The sequence below is a fragment of the Pleurodeles waltl genome, chromosome 1_2 (assembly GCF_031143425.1).
Source record: "Pleurodeles waltl isolate 20211129_DDA chromosome 1_2, aPleWal1.hap1.20221129, whole genome shotgun sequence".
In the NCBI taxonomy this organism is placed as follows: domain Eukaryota; kingdom Metazoa; phylum Chordata; class Amphibia; order Caudata; family Salamandridae; genus Pleurodeles; species Pleurodeles waltl.
In genome coordinates, this window is record NC_090437.1 from 1311234239 (window position 1) to 1311257573 (window position 23335).

The window sequence follows — 23335 nt, forward strand, 5'->3', positions numbered from 1 at the left end:
TTAGGTAGCATCGTAATTCCTCCCTGTATGCCTGGTCTTCTAACGCCGACGGAAGCATTTTCCATGCCGGTATGGGGGTCTGTCCTGTGATACCCTCATTGTCATTAATAGAGGGTTGTGATCTGATATTGTGCGGGCAAGGTACTCCGCGTGGGTCATACTTCGGGCCAGTCCCGCCGTGCAGACTATCCTATTGATTCTAGTGTGTACCTGGTGGAGGCCCGAGTAAAATGAATAATCCCTGGCCACTGGGTGTTGAAGCCGCCAAGCATCTACCAGCCCCCAGGCGTCTAGCCACTCTACTAGTTTTTTTGCTGTTTTAGTTGATGTTGCTCCCTGTAGTGGGGGGCTAGATCTATCTAAGTCGATGTCGAGCACTGTATTAAAGTCTCCTCCTATTAATACTTTCCCCATGTGTTGACGAGTGAGGTGCCCAGACAGGCCCGTCATAAATGATGTTTATTCCTGGTTGGGGGCGTATATACAACTCAGGATCAACTGGAGCCCCTGTAATTTCCCTTCTAAAATGACAAACCTTCCCTCCCTGTCTATGTTGGAGGAATCGATCACAAATGGGACCCCCGCTCTAATCCAAATCAGAGTGCGTAAGCTGAATATTCTGTGGCAAACACCTGACCCCTCCATCTCCGCCTTAGTTTCTCTCCCTCTCCGGGTGCGAGATGAGTCTCTTGTAACATAGCTATCTGCACTCCTCTTCTTTTTAAAAAGGAAAGAATTCTATGTCTCTTAGCAGGAGTACCCATCCCCCTAACATTCCAGGTTATGATATTGTAGTCCCCCATCTTATTCTTAGAGCCTGTTGTATATAGGGTCGGCACGCCCTTGGTCCCGACCGACCCCCCCAAAACCTTGTACCTTCATTATACTCAGACCATTTCACACATATAGTCGATATAACTAGTAACAGCAAACCCCAACTCCCCTTCCCCAGGGCACCTTCGAAACTGTAGGCTGCCCAGTAAGTTCTGCAACACTGCAAATCATACAAACACATCAATGCAATACTCGCCGGTCAGGGCTGACAGGCGAGAGACAGGTCCGGGGGAGTGGCCAGGTCCGGAGGGGCCATTTCACTTCTTATCTTGTCTCGCCTTTCAGCGCCGGTGCGGGTTCGATCTACACAAGTTCATCAGCTGTCTGCGGGGTCACCTCCGGTGCGCAAGCCGAGTCCCCAGAACCAGCAGGCGAGGACACCACCGTGTCGTCCGATTCTTCTTCAGAGACTTCCGGGGGCGATGACTCTCCGCCCATCTTGGCCGCCGCTTCTAGGGCCTCTCTTTTGCCAGTCTCACTCTGTGCCCGCGTGGGCGCCAGTCGCCGGCGGTCCCCGGGCCTTTTCCCCCTCGGGGCCCGCCGGGATCCGCCCGCCCCACGGTTCTCTGGTGCAGGCCGCGCCGGCCTTGACCCTGATCTCTCGAGCCACTCCCATGCCTCCTCCGGGGTTTGGAAGAAAGTGGTTTTCCCCTCCGCAATCACTCGTAGTCTTGCTGGGTAGAGCAGTGAGTACTGTATCCCCTCTTCTCGCAAAGTTCTTTTAACGGCTAAGAAGGAGGCGCACTTGTTTTGAACCTCCAAGGTGAAGTCAGGGAATAGTGTCGCTTCGCCATTGGCTACTTTAAACGGGCCCGTTTCCCTGGCTTTCTGCAAGAGGATGGCTCTGTCTCTGTAGTGCAGGAGTTTAGCAATTACAGCCCGGGGTGGCCTGCCAGGAGCGAGTGGTCTAGCCGGCACCCGATGTGCTCGTTCCAATGAGTAAAAGGGGGTCAGACATCCTGGTGCCACAACTGTGCATAGCCATTTCTCCAGGAACTCCACCATATTCGTCCCCTCGGCCCCTTCAGGGAGGCCCACCACGCGAATATTGTTCCTCCTGTTTCTACCTTCTGCGTCCTCAGCTCGTTGTTCGAGCTTCGCCACTCTGCTAGCCAAGGAGGTCACCTCCGCTGATACTTCTACTTGTTTTGGGACGACTTCCGCTAGCGTTGCTTCCGCTTCTTTTACTCTGTCAGTCAATTTGTGGTGATCAGCTCTCAGAAGGCCCACCTCTATCGCCACCTGATTGATGTCACGCTGTAATGTGGATTTGGTGTCTTCAATGGCACCCAGTATCTTGTCTAGGGTGTCTTGTACTTTGATTTGTGACTGGCTTTGCATGGTCGGCTCATTGTCCCCCATTGATGTCGGTGTCAGGGGGTCCATGACTTTGTTCTTATGCCTGCCCTTGGGGGGCATTGGTCAGGCAGAGAGGGGCGTCTCAGTGAGTCTGGCGCGCTGTGCAAGTGCCTATGCTGCTTGCTGTTGGTTTGTCCACTAGTCCAGGGCTCTGTTACCACGGTCTCAGGTTCCGGTCGCTTCAGGGGGAGTCACAGGCACCCCGCCAGCCACCCCCAGCACGGGCGGCGGCAAGCGGGCGCGCCGAGAATCTCCGCCAGTGTTGCGTAGTCCATCCTCGTCGAGGGTCCCCACCGGCGCCGCAGTCTGGCCCCAGTGGGACCCCTCGTTCGCGCGGGCCACCGCGTCCGTCCCTCGTTAGGGAGTCATCTGGTCCAGTGTGCTCATTCCCAGGTCCGCCGGCAGTCCACCACGGACCAACCGATCGTACGTGTGCTGTGCTCAGCCCCCCGGTCGCGTCCCAGCTACTCCATAGCTGAGAAAAAATTGTCTTAGGTTAAACCGGGGCTGATGTTTTCCTATAGAATTGCGTCGTTGTGTATGGAAAGGGTAGGTGCGACAGGCCTTCAGCTCGGCGTTGGACGTGGCAGTGAGAGGGGGCCCCGCTCCTGGCAACAAGGGTACACGGCCTCCAATCCTGACAGACAATGGCGACCGGCACAGGGTGATTCCGTGTTGCCACGCCCCGCAGTGGACAATCAATGGTTATCCCGGGCTGCCTCGGACACAGAGGGTTTCATCATTGGCATCTGGGGGCTCCCGGGTAGCAATCACCGACGCTTCGGTTGTGTGTTCCCCAGGGGGTGCATAAGAGGCAGGTTCCTCACCGGACAGCGTCGGGTGGCCCCTCGTCCCTTCAGTGTCAGTAGTCCTGCGGTTGGGAGGCACCAGGCCCCGCCCCCCGGGCGGCTGACTCTTCACTGGCAGGCGCCCACACCCGGTGCTCCGGCTTGCCCCCCACTCTTCAGGGTGGGCCCGTGACTGGTTTTGGTGCCGGGCGCTGCACGCCGCCCGGTTCGGGGCCGCGGCCGCAGTCCGCCGATGACCTCCCGGGCCTCGGTCCTCGCCGGGGCGCCCGAGTCCGCTGGGGGCCGCCCCTGGGGCAACGGCCTCGCGTCAGCGGCACCGCCTGTGATAGCCGCTCACCTACCCTGCTGTTCCGGCTCGGGGAGCCTCCCGGTTCAGCGCGATCTGGCCCCGCCTATCGACAGGGCCGCAGCCTCCTCACAGCCCCGAGCAGCTCCAGCCGCCCGTGTGCCCGCTCCGGGGGCGAGACCGCAACTCCGTTGTCCCCCCCCGTCCACAGCGGTCGTGTCACTCTTTTCTGAGTGCAATACCGCCCGCCACAGCGCGTCCAGGCACAAGTTTGCAGTCGGCCCCTCCGGAGCCGAACGGTTAAGCGTGCGCCATGCTCGGCTCCATGGCCACGCCCCCCATAGGATAGCACTGATAAGTGCATCTTAACCACTAATGGCCTGAACCTGCAGCTACGTGAACTTTACCACAGTGCAGACAACGCTGATGGCCATACTTGGAACAAGCGGGGATGACCAGTGGTGCGCATAAAGCACCGCAGAGTTGTGCAGCGGAATTTCGAGCGAGACCTGGACCGCGCCTGGCCTTATTCCTGACACAAATCCATTGTGCTCCTTGGTTCTCGGGTCAGCAGGCTTCTTGTCCACTCCTTCGTTTGTGTCCAGCAAAGATGTTTTCCTGCTATCAGGAGGTCAAATCAAATCAAATCAAATCATTAACATTTATAAAGCGCGCTACTCACCCGTGCGGGTCTCAAGGCGCTAGGGGGAAGGGGGGTTACTGCTGCTCGAAAAGCCAGGTCTTGAGGAGTCTCCGGAATGCGGAGTGGTCCTGGGTGGTCCTGAGGCTGGTGGGGAGGGTGTTCCAGATCTTGGCTGCCAGGTAGGAGAAAGACCTCCCACCCGCCGTGGAGCGGCGGATGCGAGGGACGGCAGCGAGCGAGAGGTTGGTGGAACGGAGGAGATGGGTGGGGGCGTAGAAGCTGAGGCGTCGGTTGAGGTATTCAGGTCCCTTGTCGTGGAGGGCTTTGTGTGCGTGGGTGAGAAGTCGGAAGGTGATCCTTTTGTTGACTGGGAGCCAATGCAGGTGTCTCAGGTGTGCAGAGATGTGGCTGTTGCGGGGTACGTCGAGGATGAGGTGGGCGGAGGCGTTTTGAATACGTTGCAGACGTTTTTGGAGTTTTGCGGTGGTCCCAGCATAAAGGGTGTTGCCGTAGTCCAGGCGGCTAGTGACTAGGGCGTGGGTCATGGTTTTTCTGGTGTCGGTGGGGATCCAGCGGAAGATCTTGCGGAGCATGCGGAGAGTGAGGAAGCAGGAGGAGGACACGGCGTTGACTTGTTTGGTCATGGTGAGAAGAGGGTCCAAGATGATGCCGAGGTTGCAGGCGTGGTCTGAGGGGGTCGGTGCGGTGCCAAGGGCCGTGGGCCACCAGAAGTCGTCCCATGCGGTCGGGGTGTTGCCGAGGATGAGGACTTCCGTTTTGTCAGAGTTCAGTTTTAGACGGCTGAGCCTCATCCAATCTGCGACGTCCTTCATGCCATCTTGTAGGTTGGTCTTAGCGCTGGCGGGGTCCTTGGTGAGGGAAAGTATAAGTTGAGTGTCGTCGGCGTAGGAGGTGCTGATGATGTTGTGCTTGCGTACGATGTCGGCGAGGGGGCTCATGTAGACATTGAAGAGTGTCGGGCTGAGCGAGGAGCCTTGAGGGACGCCGCAGATGATCTCGGTGGGGTCTGAGCGAAAAGGTGGGAGGTAGACTCTTTGAGAGCGGTTGGAGAGGAAGGAGGCGATCCAGTCCAGGGCCTGGCCTTGGATCCCGGTGGAGCGGAGGCGGGTTATTAGGGTGCGGTGACAGACGGTGTCGAAGGCAGCCGAGAGGTCGAGGAGGATGAGGGCGACTGTTTCACCGTTGTCCATCAGGGTTCTGATGTCGTCTGTGACTGAGATGAGGGCGGTTTCAGTGCTGTGGTTGGTTCGGAATCCGGATTGTGAAGGGTCGAGAAGGATGTTGTCTTCCAGGAAGTAGGTAAGCTGTTTGTTGACGGTCTTCTCTATTACCTTGGCAGGGAAGGGGAGGAGCGAGATGGGGCGGAAGTTCTTCAGGTCGCTTGGGTCAACCGTAGGTTTCTTTAGTAGGGCGTTGACTTCGGCGTGTTTCCAGCTTTCGGGGAAGGTAGCAGATGAAAATGAGGAGTTGATGATGGTCTGGAGGTGCGGGGCGATGATGTCGTCGGCTTTATTGAAGATGAAGTGAGGGCAGGTAGACTCTTTGAGAGCGGTTGGAGAGGAAGGAGGCGATCCAGTCCAGGGCCTGGCCTTGGATCCCGGTGGAGCGGAGGCGGGTTATTAGGGTGCGGTGACAGACGGTGTCGAAGGCAGCCGAGAGGTCGAGGTTGAGGGCAGGGGTCCGAGGGGGCGTCGGAGTGGATAGAGTTCATGGTGGTTTTGGTCTCTTCAGTGTTGATGTGGGTCCAGGCGTTGAGGGTGATGGCAGGGGGTGTGGGTTCGGTGTTGCTTGGCTGGGTCTGGTGTCCAAAGCTGTCGTGGAGGTCGGTGATCTTGCGATGGAAGAAGGTGGCGAGGGAGTTGCACAGGTCTTGAGAGGGCGTGATGGCGTTGGCGTTGGGGTTGGAGAACTCTTTAACGATGCTGAAGAGTTCTCTGCTGTTGTGGCTGTTTTTGTCCAGTCTGTCGGTGAAGAAATTCCTTTTGGCTGCGCGGATCAGGTGGTGGTGTTCGCGGGTTGCGTTCTTAAGGGCGGTCATGTTGTCAGCGGTGTGGTCCTTGCGCCAGGCTTTCTCGAGGGCGCGACAGGTTTTCTTCGATTCCTTAAAGGTGTCAGAGAACCAGAGAGGTTTTTTTTGTGATGGCCTGTCGATGCGTGCGTCTGAGGGGAGCAAGGTTGTCTGCGCAGTTGGTGATCCAGTTTGTGAGGCTGAGGGCTGCGTCGTTGGGGTCGGTGGTGAGGGTAGGTTGGTTGACGGTGAGCGCGGATGGAAGGTCCGAGGATGGAAGGTCCTATAAATACTCAATTTAGAGTCCATTGGGGGAGTGAAAGGTAGTAGCCATTGGGCTACTTGCCTTTGGGGTCACTACGCCCCCTCGATGAACACTTTCTTTGGGAAGTGGGCATCGCCCTGTCCTAGAATTCTTAATTCTACCACTCACACAATATGGCGAAATTCCTACAGATGTGCTCATTTCAGGCTTGTCCACCTAGGGGTGTGTCCAGGCTGGAAATTTGAAAACCTTCTGGATATCATATATGGAGGGAGTATTATCTGACTTGACAATAAACTGAACAATAATGAATAATGCCAAGTGAAACGGGGAGTTTAGGCTGATTAGTGAGGGATATTTGCTATTGTTTGAAGGGTGTCTTTTTGCACTTTAACAATAGTATGAATTACTAAAATACTCATTTTTTCGATGATAATTTGTAATCATAATTCATGAGAATAGTTTATAAAATTCAAAGGTTAGTTTTGCACTAATGTTGCGAGTTTAAGGCATGGCTCTTATATCTTCACCCTGTAAGATCAAGAGATTCTTTGACAGGTTTTTTGCAATACAAACAATCTCTCCTGTGCATTCAACTAAAATGCAAGAGTAAGAAATATTTGTCTTCTTTCCTTTTTCTGCAAGGTTTATAGCTTAGTTTGGGAGCTAGGAAGATCTACTTGGTTGTGACTTCAGTTAGAGCTTGGTTCTCAATGATTCACAAAAATGTGTCTGTTTTTGGTGAGCTTGTGGCTCACTTCTTTTTTTCTACTTCTTCCATTTATTCCTCAAGCATAATAGCCCTTCCCTCTAACTTAATGACCCACTCATTTAATTAATCAAATTTACCATCCAGAAATGATTTACATTTCTTGTATCTGTTCAGAGCCACTGATATTGGACCACTGATTGGCTACGTGGAATCGTCAGGGGACTGGTCATTGTCTTTTTGCCTGTATTTCAAGCAATTAAGGTTAAAAAAGTCAAATTCTTCATCATGCATGCATTGTCACTTGCAAGATCTATTGTATACAGCAAAAGGCTTGGAGCCCGCCCATTGCTACCATTTGTTGGCTTCATTGTCATTCTAATTTGCTGCCTCCTAACTGGACAGTGCGTGCCAGCTTCACTTCCTCTTCTTTTATCTGGCATGGACCAAGTACTGATTGCTTGGTTTTTCACTGTCCTTTCGACACTCCTGTTGTGATTAAGGGTCTATTTTCTTCTTCCCCATGTAATCCTAGTCCCATGTTGCTTATTCCGCTCCGAACCCACTTTGTCCATGTTGCTTCTGCCCCTTTCTCCCCCACACTTGTCTTTTTTGCGTCTTATCTTCCACCCTCCCATGCTTCTGTGTTGCCCGTCTAACGAATGAACTCCGTGTGGTAATACCATGTCCTTCCTGCTGTCTTGCTGTTTCATTCACCTGCCCCCATGAAATGTGCTTGTTTTGGGGTTTGGTTCAGGAATGACGATCACAGTGCCACAGTGGTGATATGAATTTGCACTTATGTGATTGGTTATTGTGAGCTACATAATGCACATGCAGAAATAATAAATGTTGGTATGCATGAAATATGAAACCACTGTAGGTAGTAAAGTATATCCAAATGCAACTTGTGGGCAACAGATAATAATCCCAGAGTGGGTAATTATGATTGGCTGGACGAGGAAAAAGCATAGCAGATGTATTCTTTACAAGATTACATTGAGGAAGAGCCAGAATTAACATGAAACGCAAGAAGGTTCAAGATTATGTATGTACATCACGTGAATCCCCTGCTTTAGCAGTTATGGCTGGGATGGGGTTTTTATAGGCCTCCTTTATCTGCAATATGGCAGATAAAAACTGACAATTAACACAAGAAGGGTGGGCTCAAAGAAAGGGGAAGAAGGATGATCGGGTGGATGCATGAATGGGGGAAAGTATGGATGGATGAGTAGGTGAAAGAATGGTGGGTGAAAGGATGGATGAGTGGGTGAAAGGATGGATGAGTGGGTGAAAGAATGAATGGATGAGTAGGTGAAAGGATGGGGGATGAAATGATGGATGGATGAGTGGGTGAAAGGACGGATGAGTAGGTGAAAGGATGGATGGAGGGATGAGTGGGTGAAAGGATGGGGTGAAAGAAAAGATGGGTGAATTAAAGGACAAGTGGGCGAAAGGATGGATAAGTGGGTGGCTGAAAGGATGGGTGAGTACAAGGATGGATGGGTGGGTAAAAGCATGGTTGGGAAAAGGGTGGATGGATGGGTTAGTGAAAGGATGAGTTGGTGAAAGGATAAGGGTGAATGGGTAAAATGATGGGTGGATGAGTGGGTGAGGAGATGGGTAGATGGGGGATGAAAAGATGGCAGAGTGAATGGAAGTTTGAGAGCCTGGTTGGGTGGTTAGGTGAAAAGGTGGGAGAGTAAATGGAAATCTATGCGGATGGATGGGTGGGTGAAAGGACGGTAGAGTGAATGGAAAACTCGGAGGATGGATGATGAATGCATGGATGGATGAATGGACAGGTGGGCGGATGGACAGACGTATGGATGGATGTGGGTTAATGGATGGATGAGTAGGTGAAAGGATGGATAAGTGGGTGAAAGGATGGGGTGAAAGAATGGATGGGTGAATTAAAGGATAAGTGGGTGAAAGGATGGATGAGTGGGTAAGTGAAAGGAGGGATGAGTGAGTGAATGGATGGTGGGTGAAAGGATGGATGGATGAGTGGGTGAAAGGATAGTGGGTGAAAGTATGGATGGATGAGTAGGTGAAATGGATGGGGGATGAAAGGATGGATGGATGAGTGGGGGAAAGGATGGATGAGTGGGTGAAAGGATGAGGGTGAATGGGTAAAAAGATGGGTGGATGAGTGGGTGAGGCGATGGGTAGATGGGGGATGGAAAGATGGCAGAGTGAATCGAAGTTTGAGAGCCTGGTTGGGCGGTTAGGTGAAAAGGTGGCAGAGTGAATTGAAAACTCAGAGGATGGATGATGAATGCATGGATGGATGGATGAACGGACGGGTGGGCGGATGGACAGACGTACGGATGGATATGGGTTAAAGGATGACAGTGTAAATTGGAATTTGAGAAGATGGATGATGAATGCATGGATGGATGGATGATGGATGGATAAACGGACGGTGGGAGGATGGACAGACGTATGGATGCATATAGGTTAAGGGATGACATTGTAAATTGGAATTTGAGAGGATGGATGGGTGGGTGAGGGACAAGATGGTATGGGAAATGGAAATCTAAGAGGATGGAAAGACTGGTTGTGAAAGGATGGCAGACAGCGGCAGACACTCCATTAGGGCAGAGGCGCATCGCCCCCCTGCTGACAGCGCCGTAAAGGTGAAAATTGAAATGGTAATAAAATGAATTTATTAAGATTTTATTTTTCCCTTTTGACAGCCGAGCTGTGTTTGGGGGCAGAGCCACTGCTGCTGACCGGCAGCAGGGAGGGATGCTCACTCCACCAGTTTACACTGCGCATGTCACTTGGGCCGGCTAACTTGCGACGGCCAGCCTGACATGCGCAGTGTAAACCTCTCCACCCAGCTGTCTAAGACAGTTAGGTGAAGAGCAGGCACAGGCCCCCCTGTAACTACAGGAGCATAGAGGCAGCCCGTGCCAGCCAATCCTGGCGCTGCTCTCATACTGCTGAACATTATCAGCAGCATGAGTGCAGCACCTAGATTGGTGTGGAGAATTTAATTGCTGCAGTCAGAGAGCCCAAGGTACTCAAGCACAAGGGCCAGAGGACGCGAACCAGCAGAGGTAAGTACATTTTTATTTTCTCACTAACAAAAACTGTATGTGTTCCTTCAACAAAAGCTGTGGCACGAATAAAACCACTGACCTGAGTGATTGACTGTAAACAATCAAATATATGGATGTGCCAAGGATGCACAAAGGCACAAACACAAGGGAAAAAAGCACAATATGACGTATTTGCAATAATCATATCAAAACAAGTGACTATTGCGGCATGATAGAGATGCAGAGATGTTCAGTTTACTTTTATACTTTGCCTATCCTCTGATATAGTTACCTCCAGCCAAATAAATAATTCAAGAAACATCAGTCAGGCAAAAAAGTGTTCTTGGTGAAGCTTATGATGGGTTTTGCTGCTGTTTGCTTCTCTTCAGAGAACTCAAACAGCCTCCGGTTCATAAAGTTGGTACTTATAATTGCAGACGATGTTAGGATTAATCCCTTAAAATTTATCTAGTTATGTCTAGACTGTTATGATGGTTTTGGCATAAAGAGCTGCTGTTAAAGCCTGTGAGTGCAGCACCCTGCTGTACTCACAGAGAGAAATGTTATTCTTGTTGGAGTGGCACCAAGGGAGCACACTGTGGACACTTTGAATCAGGGGCGGACAATGCAGCCCCTCTGAGAGCTGACCAGCACGGGCAGATTTTGACTGACCCACTTGAGAGAGGGAGATGGGCTTTGATTGATGACAGGTTGTTGTCTTGTTCTTAGGTCAGTAAACTGTCTTCTGGTTCCAAAATATACATTTTATACATTTAGCACACCACCCCTTGCTGTATATATATATATATATATATATATATATATATATATATAGCTAGAAGAAAGCCAGACAAGTGATAGAGCACTAATATTTATATAACTACTGAGGTATCTCGGTGGAATAGAGGGCCTGCTGCAATGCTGGTCTCAGCTTCATAGTGCTCTCTGTTGCCTTACTTTTTCCAGACAGTCTGGTGGTCATTATGACCCTGGCGGTATTATAACCGCAGGGCCAAAACGACGGGAGTACCGCCAACAGGTTGGCGGTGCCTCCCGGTGTATTTTGACCGCGGCAGTAGCGCCGCAGTCGCACCTCCGGGGCCGGCGGTTTACCGCCACAATGGCCCCGGCGGATGTAATCCGCCAGGGCAGTGCTGCTTGCAGCGCTGCCCAGGGGATTACGAGTCCCCGACCGCCAGCCTTTTTCTGGCGGTCTGAACCACCAGGAAAAGGCTGGTGGTACGGGGAGTCGTGGGGCCCCTGGGGGCCCCTGCACTGCCCATGCCACTGGCATGGGCAGTGCAGGGGCCCCCTAACAGGGCCCCGGACAGCTTTTCACTGTCTGCATAGCAGACAGTGAAAAGAGCGACGGGTGCAACTGCACCCGTCGCACGGCCGCAACACCGCCGGCTCCATTAGGAGCCGGCTCCTATGTTGCGGCCTCATTCCTGCTGGGCCGGCGGGCGCAAACTTGGTTTGCGCCCGCCGGCCCAGCGGGAATGTCGTAATGGGGGCCGCGGGAGTGCGGCCGCATTGGCGGCCGCACAGCGGTTACCGCTTGGCGGGCGCCGGTAGCCGCCCGCCAATGTCGTAATGACCCCCTCTGTCTTTCAGCTTGGAAAGGACAATATCTGTTGTTACAGTGCTCGGGACTAGAAGATATGACAACTCAAGATAGCAGGTGCTCTAAACCCTACATGGCTGGTGAGCACAGAGACGATATTCCACTCTGGGTTGGCTTTCTGTCTGCCTAATGACGTACACTGCCTTCAGCCTCACCCTCAATGCCACAGCTGTCAGTCATGGCTCGTTATAAACGCTGTTTATAACAAGCCATGACTGACAGCTTTGGTGTTCCCCTCATGCTGGTCAGTGGTTGGCTGGTTGCCCCACCAAATATTTAGGGTACCAGCCGCCACAGATGGCAGAGTGAATGGAAAGCTCAGAAGATGGATGGATGAATGGATAGATGGATGGTTGGACGGACAAATGGATGGATGGCAGAGGAAATAGAAATATTAAAGGAATGGATGGGAGGTTGAGAGGATGGATGAGTACGACCCCTCCACCACCAGAACCAGCTTCCACAGATGCATGACAAGTATTGCTGATTGGATGAAGAACAACTGCCTGCAGCTCAACACATACAAGACAGAAGTACTGATCTTTGGCAACATCAGTGTTAGAAATGGGGTCTTAAGTAGGCAGTTGGTTTGCACCCTGTCCAAGTAGGGACCCTCACTCTACTCAGGATAAGGGAGATACCCGCTCAGATAACCGTCACAACCAAAAACCAGAGTCCAAAAATATCTCAATATCTCTAGAAAGACACCAGAGAACAAAAAGGAAAACAGAGCACTCATTGCTGCCACAGACGACATCAGGACCATGCTCGACAAAGGAGAAACAGCAGCACTCATCCTCCTGGACCTCTCCGCAGCCTTCAACACGGTATGTCACCAGACTCTCCGCACACGCCTCCACAACGCTGGAATCTGCAACAAAGCACTGGATCTTGTCATTTCTCACGGGCAGAACCCAGAGAGTTCTGTCAGAAGCCTCTGGAATCACCTGTGACGTCCCCCAAGGATCCTCGCTCAGCTCCACCCTCTTCAACGTCTACATGGCCCCCCTCACCAACATCGCACAAACATACCACATGAACATAGTATCCTACGCAGACGACACCCAGCTGATCATCTCCCTCACGAAAGATCCCACAACAGCAAAGGACAACCTCCACAACAGACTTCATGCCATCGCCAGCTGGACAGAATCAAGCCACCTCAAGTTAAACACAGACAAGACAGAAATACTCATCTTTGGCACCAACCCCTCAGCTTGGAACGACTCCTGGTGGCCCACCTCCATAGGATCCGCGCCCTCACCCACCATCCACGCACGCAACCTGGGCTTCATCTTGGATTCCACACTCAGCATGACTCGGCAGGTCAATGCCATCTCCTCTTCCTGCTATAACACCCTCCACTTGCTCCACAAAATCTTCAAGTGGATTCCCGTCGACACCAGGAAAACCATCACCCACGCCTTGGTCAGCAGTTGACTGGACTACGGAAACGCCCTATATGCAGGAATAACAAACAAACTCCAAACAAAGTTGCAAAGAATCCAGAACGCGTCCGCCCGCCTCATTCTAGACGTCCCAGGCCGCAACCACATCTCACCCCACCTCAGAGACCTACACTGGTTACCAGTATCAAAGAGGATCACCTTCAAAATCCTCATCCACGCACACAAAGCCCTCCACAACACAGGTCCTGCCTACCTCAACGACAGACTCAACTTTCACACCCCCACCCGCAACCTTCGGCCTGCCAACCCCGCCCTCGCCTATATCCCCCGCATTCGCTGCAACACCGCTTGAGGAAGATCCTTCTCTCACCTAGCCGCCAAGACCTGGAACTCCCTACCGCTCCACCTCCACCTGACCCAAGACCTCCTCTCATTCAGGAAACGCCTCAAGACTTGGCTTTTCGACCAGTAGCTCCCCCCCCCAGTGCCTTGAGACCCTAACGGGTGAGTAGCGCGCTTTATAAATCATTGATTGATTGATTGATTGATTGATATAGTATGTGGTACGTAGTGGTCTACGATATGATACAGCAATCACTGTAGGTCAAGTGCAAATGCAACTCCTATCCTCACCACTGACAACCAATGTTAGAAATGGGGTCTCTAGTTGGTAATTGGTTTGGACCCTGTCTAAGTAGGGACCCTCACTCTAGTTAGGATAAGGGAGATACCCGCTCAGATAACCCCCGCTCACCCCGTGGTAGCTTGGCATGAGCAGTCAGGCTTAATTCAGCAGCAATGTGTAAAGCATTTGCACATAACACACAGTAATAAGTGAAAACACTACAAAAGGAAACCACACCAGTTTTAGAAAACTTATCTGTGTAAAACAAGACCAAAACAATAAAAATCCAACATACAGTGTTAAAGGTAAGAATTTTGCAAGATTTACTCAAAAATACAGTTCCTTGAAGTCGATAGCTCCACCTGGGGCTATCACGGCGTCGTGGTCAACAAAACCAACAGCTCAGGCTGGCTGCAGCGTTGCGGGCCAGCTACGGTGTCGGGGAGACCCGAAACAGTACCTTTGGAATTGCAGGGTGTTGTGATCCTCGAAGTAAGCTCCAGAGAGCTGCGTCGCTGGTGTTGCGGTGTTGGTTCCGAAGTCGGTGCGGGAGTCATCGGGCCCTTGAAGTCACAAGCGTTGCAGATCGAACTCCGGGCTGATGAAGTCAGGAGTACTGGTGTGGATGGCGTCAGGGCTGCAGTGCGAAGCAGGACGATGCGATGTGCGGTTCCCACAGGTCACGGTGCAGGCAGCGGCTCGGTGACAGCATCCAGCAGCGTCGGTGGGACCAGGGCTGCGGAGTGAAGCGGGGCGGTGGGACGTGCAGTGTCACCCGATCACGGTGCAGGCAGCGCAGTTGTCGTTGCTGAAGCGATGTCATCGGTAGGCCCAAGCCGGCGGTGCAGGACGGGACGGTGTTTCGTGACCCTCACGAGCGGTATCCACAGGCCACGGTGCAGGCAGGGATGCCTGGTGACGACATGGAGTCGATGGTGCTGACGTCAGTGGACCGGGGCTGCGGTGTGGGACGGGATGGTGCTTCCTATACCTCAAGAGCGGTGTCCACAAGCCACGGTGCAGGCAGCGGCACCGGTGTCAGAAGGAGCGGTGTGAGGAGGCGATGCCGGAGTGCAGGCCCACAGGTCGCAGTGCAAGCAGTGGCTCTGTGAATTCATCTGATGACGGCGTCGGTGAGACCAGGGTCGCGGTGCAAAGCTGGGCAGTGTGTCTCCCTGTGGTGTCAGCAGGTCACGGTGAAGGCCAGCGGCGTCGTTGATGGCGTCACAGTGGTTTTTCTCCTTGGACAGCACAAAACATACAGGTCCCAGTGCTGTAGGAAGAGGAAACTGAAGTCTTAGATATCCCTGAGACTTCCAACAGGAGGCAAGCTTTACTCCAAGCCATTGGAGAACTTTCTCAATCAGGACACACAGCAAAGTTCACCCTTTGCACTCTTTGCAGGCAGAAGCAGCAACTGCAGGCCAGTCCAGCAAGCAACATAGCAAAGGGACAGTACTCCTCCTCCAGCTCTTCAGCTCTTTTTCTGGTTCCTCTTGATTCCAGAAAGATTCTAAAAGTCTGGCGTTTTGGGTCTTCTTCTTATACCCCTTTCTGCCTTTGAAGTTGGTAAACTTCAAAGCAAAGTCTCAAGTGTTTGTGAGATCATTCCTTGTCCAGGCCAATCCCCAGATGCACACCAGGGGGTTGGAGACTGTATTGTGTGAGGGGAGGCACAGTCCTTTCAGGTGTGAGCGACCACTCCTCCCTCCACTCTAGCTCAGATGGCTCATCAAGATATGCAGGCTACATACCAGCTCCCTTTGTGTCACTGTCTAGAGGATAGGTGTGAACAGCCCAACTGCCAAACTGACCCAGACGGGGACTCCACAAACAGGCAGAGTCACAGAACGGTTTAAGCAAGAAAAGGCCTACTTTTTAAAAGTGGCATTTTCAAACTCACAATCCAAAAACCAACTTCACTAAAAGATGTATTTTTAAATTGTGAGTTCAGAGACCTCAAACTCGATATTTCTATCTGCCCTCAAAGGAAATCTGCGCTATAAAGTTATTTAAAGGGAGCCCCCATGTTAACCTATGAGGAAGATAGGCCTTGCAACAGTGAAACCAGAATTTGGCAGCATTTCACTGTGAGAACATATAAAACATACCAGTACATGTCCTACCTTTTAAATACACTGCACCCTGTCCATGGGGCTACCTTAGGTGTGCCTTACATGTACTAAAAGGGAAGGTTTGGACCTGGCAAGTGAGTACACTTGCCAGGTCGAATTGGCAGTTTAAAACAGGTCAAAAAAATTAGGAAAAAAGGAGGCAAAAATATTAGGGATGACCCTGCAAAAAGGGCCAGGTGCAACACAACCCCCACCAACCTAAAGCCAGGGGAGACCAATCAATACCTTGATGGACTTCCCTGATTGGGGTGATAGAACAGGGACCCTGGCCCACAACAGCAGGGGCATGTTCCAGTTCTACGCCATCCTGACTATAGTTGGATCCCTCTGTCCATACTCTCAGGCCCACTAAGCAAACCCATGGCGAACACTTTTCCTCACCTTCGGATACCATCTGTGCAGTATCTAACCTTACTTTGCTCACAGATGTATCCCAGGGGGCAGATAGCACCACTATCGGCAACACAGTGGTGTAGCCCACTCTACCCCCAGGGTGTGACTCTTGTCCCCCCCAGGGGCCAACTCTGTCCACCAGGACAGCAAGCCACAGTGCCACTGCCAGCTGTCAGGGATGAGAGCCAGGCCCCAGGCCTTTCAAGGCTCTCCAACCACTGTGGGGAGTGTTAGGCAGTAGGCCCAGGTGCCTGGCACCCTTTCACCACTCTCCCTTCCACCAGGTCAAGGGTGACAGCCTGACACTGGTCTTCCCCTCTGGGGCTCTGTACCCTCCCTCTAGAAGCAGCACCCACTGAGTCCAGAATTGTCAGGCTGCTTGTAGAAGTAGTCCTGAACAATTCTCCCACCAGTGCAGGGATGCTAACCTGCAACTGGTCTTCCAACCTAGGGCTGTACCTTCAACTTGGACCGTGGTCCGGAGTGAGGCTTCCCTCCCCTTGCCCCACCTTCTGGGGTCCTGCACCCCCCCACTTGGAGTGACCCCCCCATAATCTAGAATTGTCAGGGTGTTTCTTAAAGAAGCAGTCCTGTACAATTCTCCCACCAGTGCAGGGGTGTTAACCTGCAACTGGTCTTCCAATCTGGGGTCGGTACCCCCCGGTTGGACCAGGGTCAGTGGTGCGGCTTCCCTCCCCGTACTGTTCCTTCTCGAGTCCTGCACCCCCCAAATAGGAGTGACCCCCCCCCCCAGAATCCAACATGGTAGGGGCACTGTTAGCAGTAGCCCTTCTCTCCATGTCAGGGACGACACCCTGAACCTGATCATCCAATCCAGAGTCACCACCCTCAGGCTGGACCACTGCCTGGCAAGCCAGGACTTCCTGGGGAGCACACCAACCCCCACAAGGAAACCCCCTCCTGTAAGGACCATATGAAAGACTGGCTGGCGCTAGTCCCCTAACCTCTGCCCATCAGGCATAGCCTGGATCCTCCCAGAACAGAAATGGTATCACCAAGGTCATTCCTGGGGGGCTCTGACCTCAGAGCTAAGCCCTGGCCCTCCAGGTTCTCCACTGGGGCCCGCAACCCCCTCTCAACACTCTGTCTGGACTTCTGCACCCCCTCACTAAGAGTGGTGCCGTCAGACACCAGAACTGGTGGGGTGCCGCCCCTCCCAAGTTCTCCTGAAACTATGGGGTCTCCCTCAGCAGATGGCCCTACGGTACATGCTAGGTTCCCCTCCTGGCGTTCCCTCATGGAACCCTCCAGGACCTGGGACTGGATCTCGGGCACCCTGGACCTTGGCCCACCCCCATTCCCTCTCCTCTGAGACTGGACATGGGATCCCTCTCCCATCCCACTACACTGGGACCTACCTGGGACACTGCAATCCTTCCCCACCTCACCTTGTTGGGAAACACCGAGGCCATTCTCTTCAGGAGCACCCCCAAATGCCTCTTCAGACTCTCTGGTACTCAGCTAGAGGTCTGCCTCCAGTGTAAGCTCCCTGGGGTCAGAGAACTCACACTCCACTGGGTGTTGGCGTAGCTCTGGAAAACAATTACTGGACATATGCTCTCCAGCAATTACATCAAACAGCCCCTCACATGAATTAACCACACTACCCTTCACTCAAACATCAAGTGACTCAGCTTTGAAACAGTACCCCACATCACCCTCTTGAGACTGGTGAGACAGTACCTGACTGTCCCTGACACTCAAATCACACTCTTCTGAGATGTCTCTACACTCCATAACCAGGACTTCTACCTGGGGGGAACCCCTCTCCCTGTCACTCTCACCTAGAGCCAGGAGAGTGTCCCTCCCACCACTGGGAATATGACTCCCCATGCCAGTTCTACAATCCATCTCAGGGACCCTGAGCACCTCTGGGGCTACCTCATACTCCTGAACCTCCTGGTGTGTGTTAACCCCCTCCTTCAAGTCAGGCACCAAGTATCTGGGCATGTGCACCTCTTCATCAGCACTGGACATACGATTTTTGCTGCCACCATATGAACTGGACTCAGCCCTCATGGCTTCCAGCTTCAGCTCTTCACAGCTCAGTTCCTGAGCTGCACAAAAAATCTTTTTCCTTAGCTAAGGCTCTCTTAGCCTCAGTCCTCTCGAGCTGGTCATCCAGCTCTCTCATCCACTGCTCCTGAGCTAGGAGCCATCCTTCTTTCTCTGGTTCAATTTCAGGGCCACTGCTCTCCTCATCAGCGTAGTCCTCCCCTCAGAACGATTTGGTATGGCTGCTTCCCAGTATTTCATCTCATACTGAAACAGGGCTGTCTCAAAGACCCACCTCGGGGACCTTCTCTTCACAGCCAGCCCCCTTTCCTTGCAGAAAACCTTTAGCTCCCTCAGTGTGTAGTACTCTAGGTGCCAGAAGATAACTTCCATTCTGCAAAGGCCTCACAACCAAAAACCAGAGTCCAAAAATATCTCAATATCTCTAGGAGGACACCAGAGAACAAAAAGGAAAACACAGTATGTGCTACGTAGAGGTCTACGATATTGTATACCAATCACCGTAGGTCAAGTGAAAATGCAAGTCCTATCCTCACTGCTGACAACCAATGTTAGAAATGGGGTCTCTAGTTGGCTGTCGGTTTGCACCCTGTCCAAGTAGGGACCCTCACTCTAGTCAGGATAAGGAAGATACCCGCTCAGATAACCCCTGCTGACCCCCTTGGTAGCTTGGCAAGAGCAGTCAGGCTTATCTCAGAAGCAATGTGTAGAGCATTTGCACATAACACACAGCAATAAGTGAAAACACTACAAAAGGACACCACACCAGTTTTAGAAAAATACCCAATATTTCTCAGTGTAAAACAAGACCAAAACGATAAAAATCCAACATACAGTGTTAAAGGTATGACGTTTTGCAAGATTCACTCAAAAATACAGTTCCTTGAAGTTGATAGCTCCACCTGGGGCTATGATGGTGTTGTGATCCTCAAAACCAACAGTTCAGGCCGGCTGCAGCGTCACAGGCCAGCTACGGTGTCGGAGAGACCTGCAAACAGTACCTTTGCAATTGCAGGGCGTTGGGATCCTCGCAGTGAGCTCCAGAGAGTGGTGTCGCTGGCGTTGCGGTGTTGGTTCCGGAGTTAGTGCGGGAGTCGTCGGGCCCTTGAAGTCACACGCGTTGCAGATCGAACTCCGGACTGATGAAGTCAGAAGCGCGGGCGTGGATGGCGTTGGGGCTGCGGTGCGAAGGGGGACGATGAGACTTGAGGTGCCCACAGGTCACGGTGCACGCAGCGTCTTGGTGACAGCATCCAGCGGTGTCGGTGAGACCAGGGCTGCGGTGTGAAGCGGGACGGTGCAACGTGCAGTGTCACTCGGTCACGAGGCAGGTAGCGTCGTCGTCGTTGCTGAAGCACTGTTGTCAGTAGGCTCAAACCGGCGGTGCGGGATGGGACGGTACTTGGTGACCCTCACGAGCGGTGTCCACAGGCCACGGTGCAGGCAGGGTTGCCTGGTGATGACTTTGGAGTCGATGGTGCTGACGTCAGTGTACCGGGGCAGCTCTTAAGCTCTTCTTCTGAGCAGAGGTTCCTCTTGATTCCAGAAAGATTCTAAAAGTCTGGGGTTTGGGGTCTTCTTCTTATACCCCTTTCTGCCTTTGAAGTTAGCAAACTTCAAAGCAAAGTCTCAAGTGTTTGTGAGATCCTTCCTTGTCTAGGCCAGGCCCCAGAAACACACCAGGGGGTTGGAGACTGCATTGTGTGAGGGCAGGCACAGTCCTTTCAGGTGTGAGTGACTCCTCCTCTCTCCATTCTAGCTCAGATGGCTCATCAAGATATGCAGGCTACATACAAGCTCCCTTTATGTCACTGTCTATAGGAGAGGTGTGAACAGCTTAACTGTCAAACTGACCCAGGCAGGGAATCCACAAACAGGCAGAGTCATGGTTTAAGCAAGAAAATGCCTACTTTCTAAAAGTTGCCTTTTCAAACTCACAATCTAAAAACTAACTTCACTAAAAGATGTATTTTTAAATTGTGAGTTCAGAGACCCCAAACTCCATATTTCTATCTGCCCTCAAAGGGAATTTGCCCTTTAAAGTTATTTAAAGGGAGCCCCCATGTTAACCTATAAGAGAGATAGGCCTTGCAACAGTGAAACCCGAATTTGGCAGTATTTCACTGTTAAGACATATAAAACACACCAGTACATGTCCTACCTTTTAAATACACTGCACCCTGCCCATGGGGCTACCTAGGGCCTACCTTAGGGGTGCCTTACATGTACCAAAAGGGAAGGTTTGGGTCTGGCAAGTGGGTACACTTGCCAGGTTGAATTGGCAGTTTAAAACTGCACACACAGACACTGTAGTAGCAGGTCTGAGCCACGGTTACGGGGCTGCTTATGTGGGTGGCACAATCGGTGCTGCAGGCCCACTAGTAGCATTTGATTTACAGGCCCTGGGCACCTCTAGTGCACTATACTAGGGACTTACCAGTAAATTGAATATGCCAATCATGGATAAATCAATCAACAGTCTAATTTACACCAAGAGAACATGCACTTCAACACTGTTTAGCAGTGGTAAATTGCCCAGAGCCCCAAAGCCAACAAAAACGGGTCAGAAAAATTAGAAGGAAGGAGACAAAAAGATTAGGGATGACCCTGCAAAAAGGGCCAGGTTCAACAATCAGCAACATATGGAATGACTCCTGATGGTCATCAGATCTAGGACCCACACCCACTCCCTTTGACCATGACAGAAACCTCGGAATCATCATTGACAACAAGCTCACCATGAAATCACTGATCAACAACATCTCCTCCGCCTGCTTCCTCACTTTGCGCATGCTATGTAAGATCTTCAAGTGTCTACCTCTACATAGGAGATGCACCATGACACAGGCCCTAATCAACAACCGACTGCAGTACAGCAATCGCCGCAACCCTCCTACAGAGACTTCAGACCATACAGAACACTGCCACCAGACTCATCTTAGGCCTTTCCTGACAAACCCACATCACACCCCACCTCAGGCAACTCCACTAACTGCCCATACCGAAGAGATGCCAATTCAAGCTGCTAACCCATGTACACAAGGCTGAACACAACCAAGGACCCACGTACATTACCATCGCCTGAACTTCCACCAACGGTTGAGGAGACTATGTTCTTCCTCCCCCCTTTCACTTGCCCATACTCCCTGCATATACCCAAGCAGAAGTAGAGGACACTCCTTCTCTCACATCGCAGCAAAAACCTGGAACAGCCTCCCCACACATCTCTGGACCATCACCTCAGTTTGAGAATTCCAAATGGCCCTCAAGATGTGGCTGTTTGAATAAGCCTCTGGGACCTGCAAGCGCCTGGATACCCTATCAGGTGATTAGCCGCGCTTTATAAATCCTCATTGATTGATTGATTGATTAGGATAGGAGGATGGTTCGGAGGGTGAAAGGGTAGTAGAGTAAATGGAAATATGAGAGGATATAAAGATGGGTGCTTGAGAGTATAGCAGAATAAATGGAAATCTAAGAGGATGAATGAAATGATAGATGGCATAGTAAATGGAAATCTGAGAGGATGAACGGATGGACGGATGGATGGATGGACAAAATGATCAAATGTTGATGAAAGGCTTTATTGTTGGATGGCTGTAAAATTATTAATGTATCGGTAAATGGATGTGTAGATGGATACATGCATACATTATGGATGTGTGAGTGGACAAATGAAATTGCCAATGGATGGATACAGTGGGGAAAGATTAAATGATGGATGAAAGAATGAATGGCCAACAGAAAGTAAAGGTTAAATTGTGGGTGAAAGAATGAATTGATAGATGCTTGGATAGAAGAGAAAGGGAAGCTCTTCTACAGAGGTTAAGGCTCTCTTATTTCGATCGCTTGGTGCCATCAGAGCGTTGGTTTCAAGTATTTAAAAAAATAAATAAATCTGCTACTCTCTTGATGTGCACATTATTGATATTGTGATGATCTGTATGTTGATGAAATACACTATGTTTTTTAGATTTCTTTTTGCTTTTTTACGCTCACCATAGAGTTTTAGATTATTTCTCCTTTTGTAGATGGAAGTAATCAGTTGAGCAGTTAAGTACCATACTTCTTCTTATTGGACTCTCTATTTAAGAATTAAAGGCTTGTAAAATGTTGCAAGTACATTCGAGGCGAGGCCAGAGAGGTAGAAGGGCTTTGCTACCCGGAAATGTAATATATTGCATTTGAACGTGTGTTCATATGATGGAGGGGTGGAGTATTTATTTTACTTATTGGACACACAAGCTCCAATTCAGCACAGTAACATGGCGTCCATGACTGTCTTCCTGAGTGTGGTAATAAGTTTAGCAGTCTAGTTGTTTTGGAGAACTATATGTGTTTTTTTGCGTCTTTGTGTGCGCTTTCGAGTCTCTGGCCACCTGCCCAGTTCTAGTAGGGCGACATTTTGAAACACATTTTGTTTCAGGCTGGAGACGCCGTACATAACATATTTTCGAAGCCATGCCGTCACGCTTTTCTCATCCTAAAATACAATTAACTCTTTCTAATAAAATATTCCAGTATTTGCCAAATATACTAGTTTGAGATGCTACCTACATTATAATAACGTATTTATAATTATTTTTTCAATGTGCTGTGAACATGTGTTATAACGAAGATACCCATTTTTGGCAGCTCATTTGAGTGCTAGAAGCATCAAAGTCAGTCAGGGGCTATAAGCACCGCCTCGCTACAGGGGCGGTCATTTTAACATCTTGCCCTGTCACAGTTTGATAGCGCCACTGATTTGCCAATTTGTTGTTACTAAGCACGTTGGTCCTTCCTGACCCTAAGATGGCCGCCACTCCAACACGTGCACGCTCCTAGATCAAACTGTCACCGCAGCTTCCTAATTAGGGCTGCGTAAGGAGTGCGCACGCCCCGCCCACTAACAGTTGGACGTTGAGCGTCCTCCTTCCAGGAAGGTTCCGGAAGTCGCGTGCGGAGCAGGCTTTCGCAGTGTATTGTGGGAAGGTCTCTTTTTTTTGCCGGCTCCAGTGCAGACGGGTGTGAGACAATAACGGCCTCAAGATGATGGTGAGTTCATCCGCCGCCATCCGAGGCTGAGTTGCGGCCCGACAGTGGGGTCACTCTGGGCCGGGGCTCAGCTACTGAGGGTTGCACCGACTCT

General features: G+C 51.3%; 1 protein-coding gene across 1 annotated transcript in view; it reads left to right on the forward strand.

The window, feature by feature from the left end:
• Nucleotides 1–23104: 23104 nt before the first annotated feature.
• The window catches only part of CCT7 (chaperonin containing TCP1 subunit 7), a 149517-nt gene continuing 149286 nt past the window's right edge, over nt 23105–23335 (forward strand). The window contains exon 1 of the mRNA XM_069205603.1: nt 23105–23241. Within this exon, the coding sequence (XP_069061704.1) occupies nt 23236–23241 (6 nt within the window). The 5' untranslated portion in view covers nt 23105–23235. The remainder of the gene's footprint in view (nt 23242–23335) is intronic.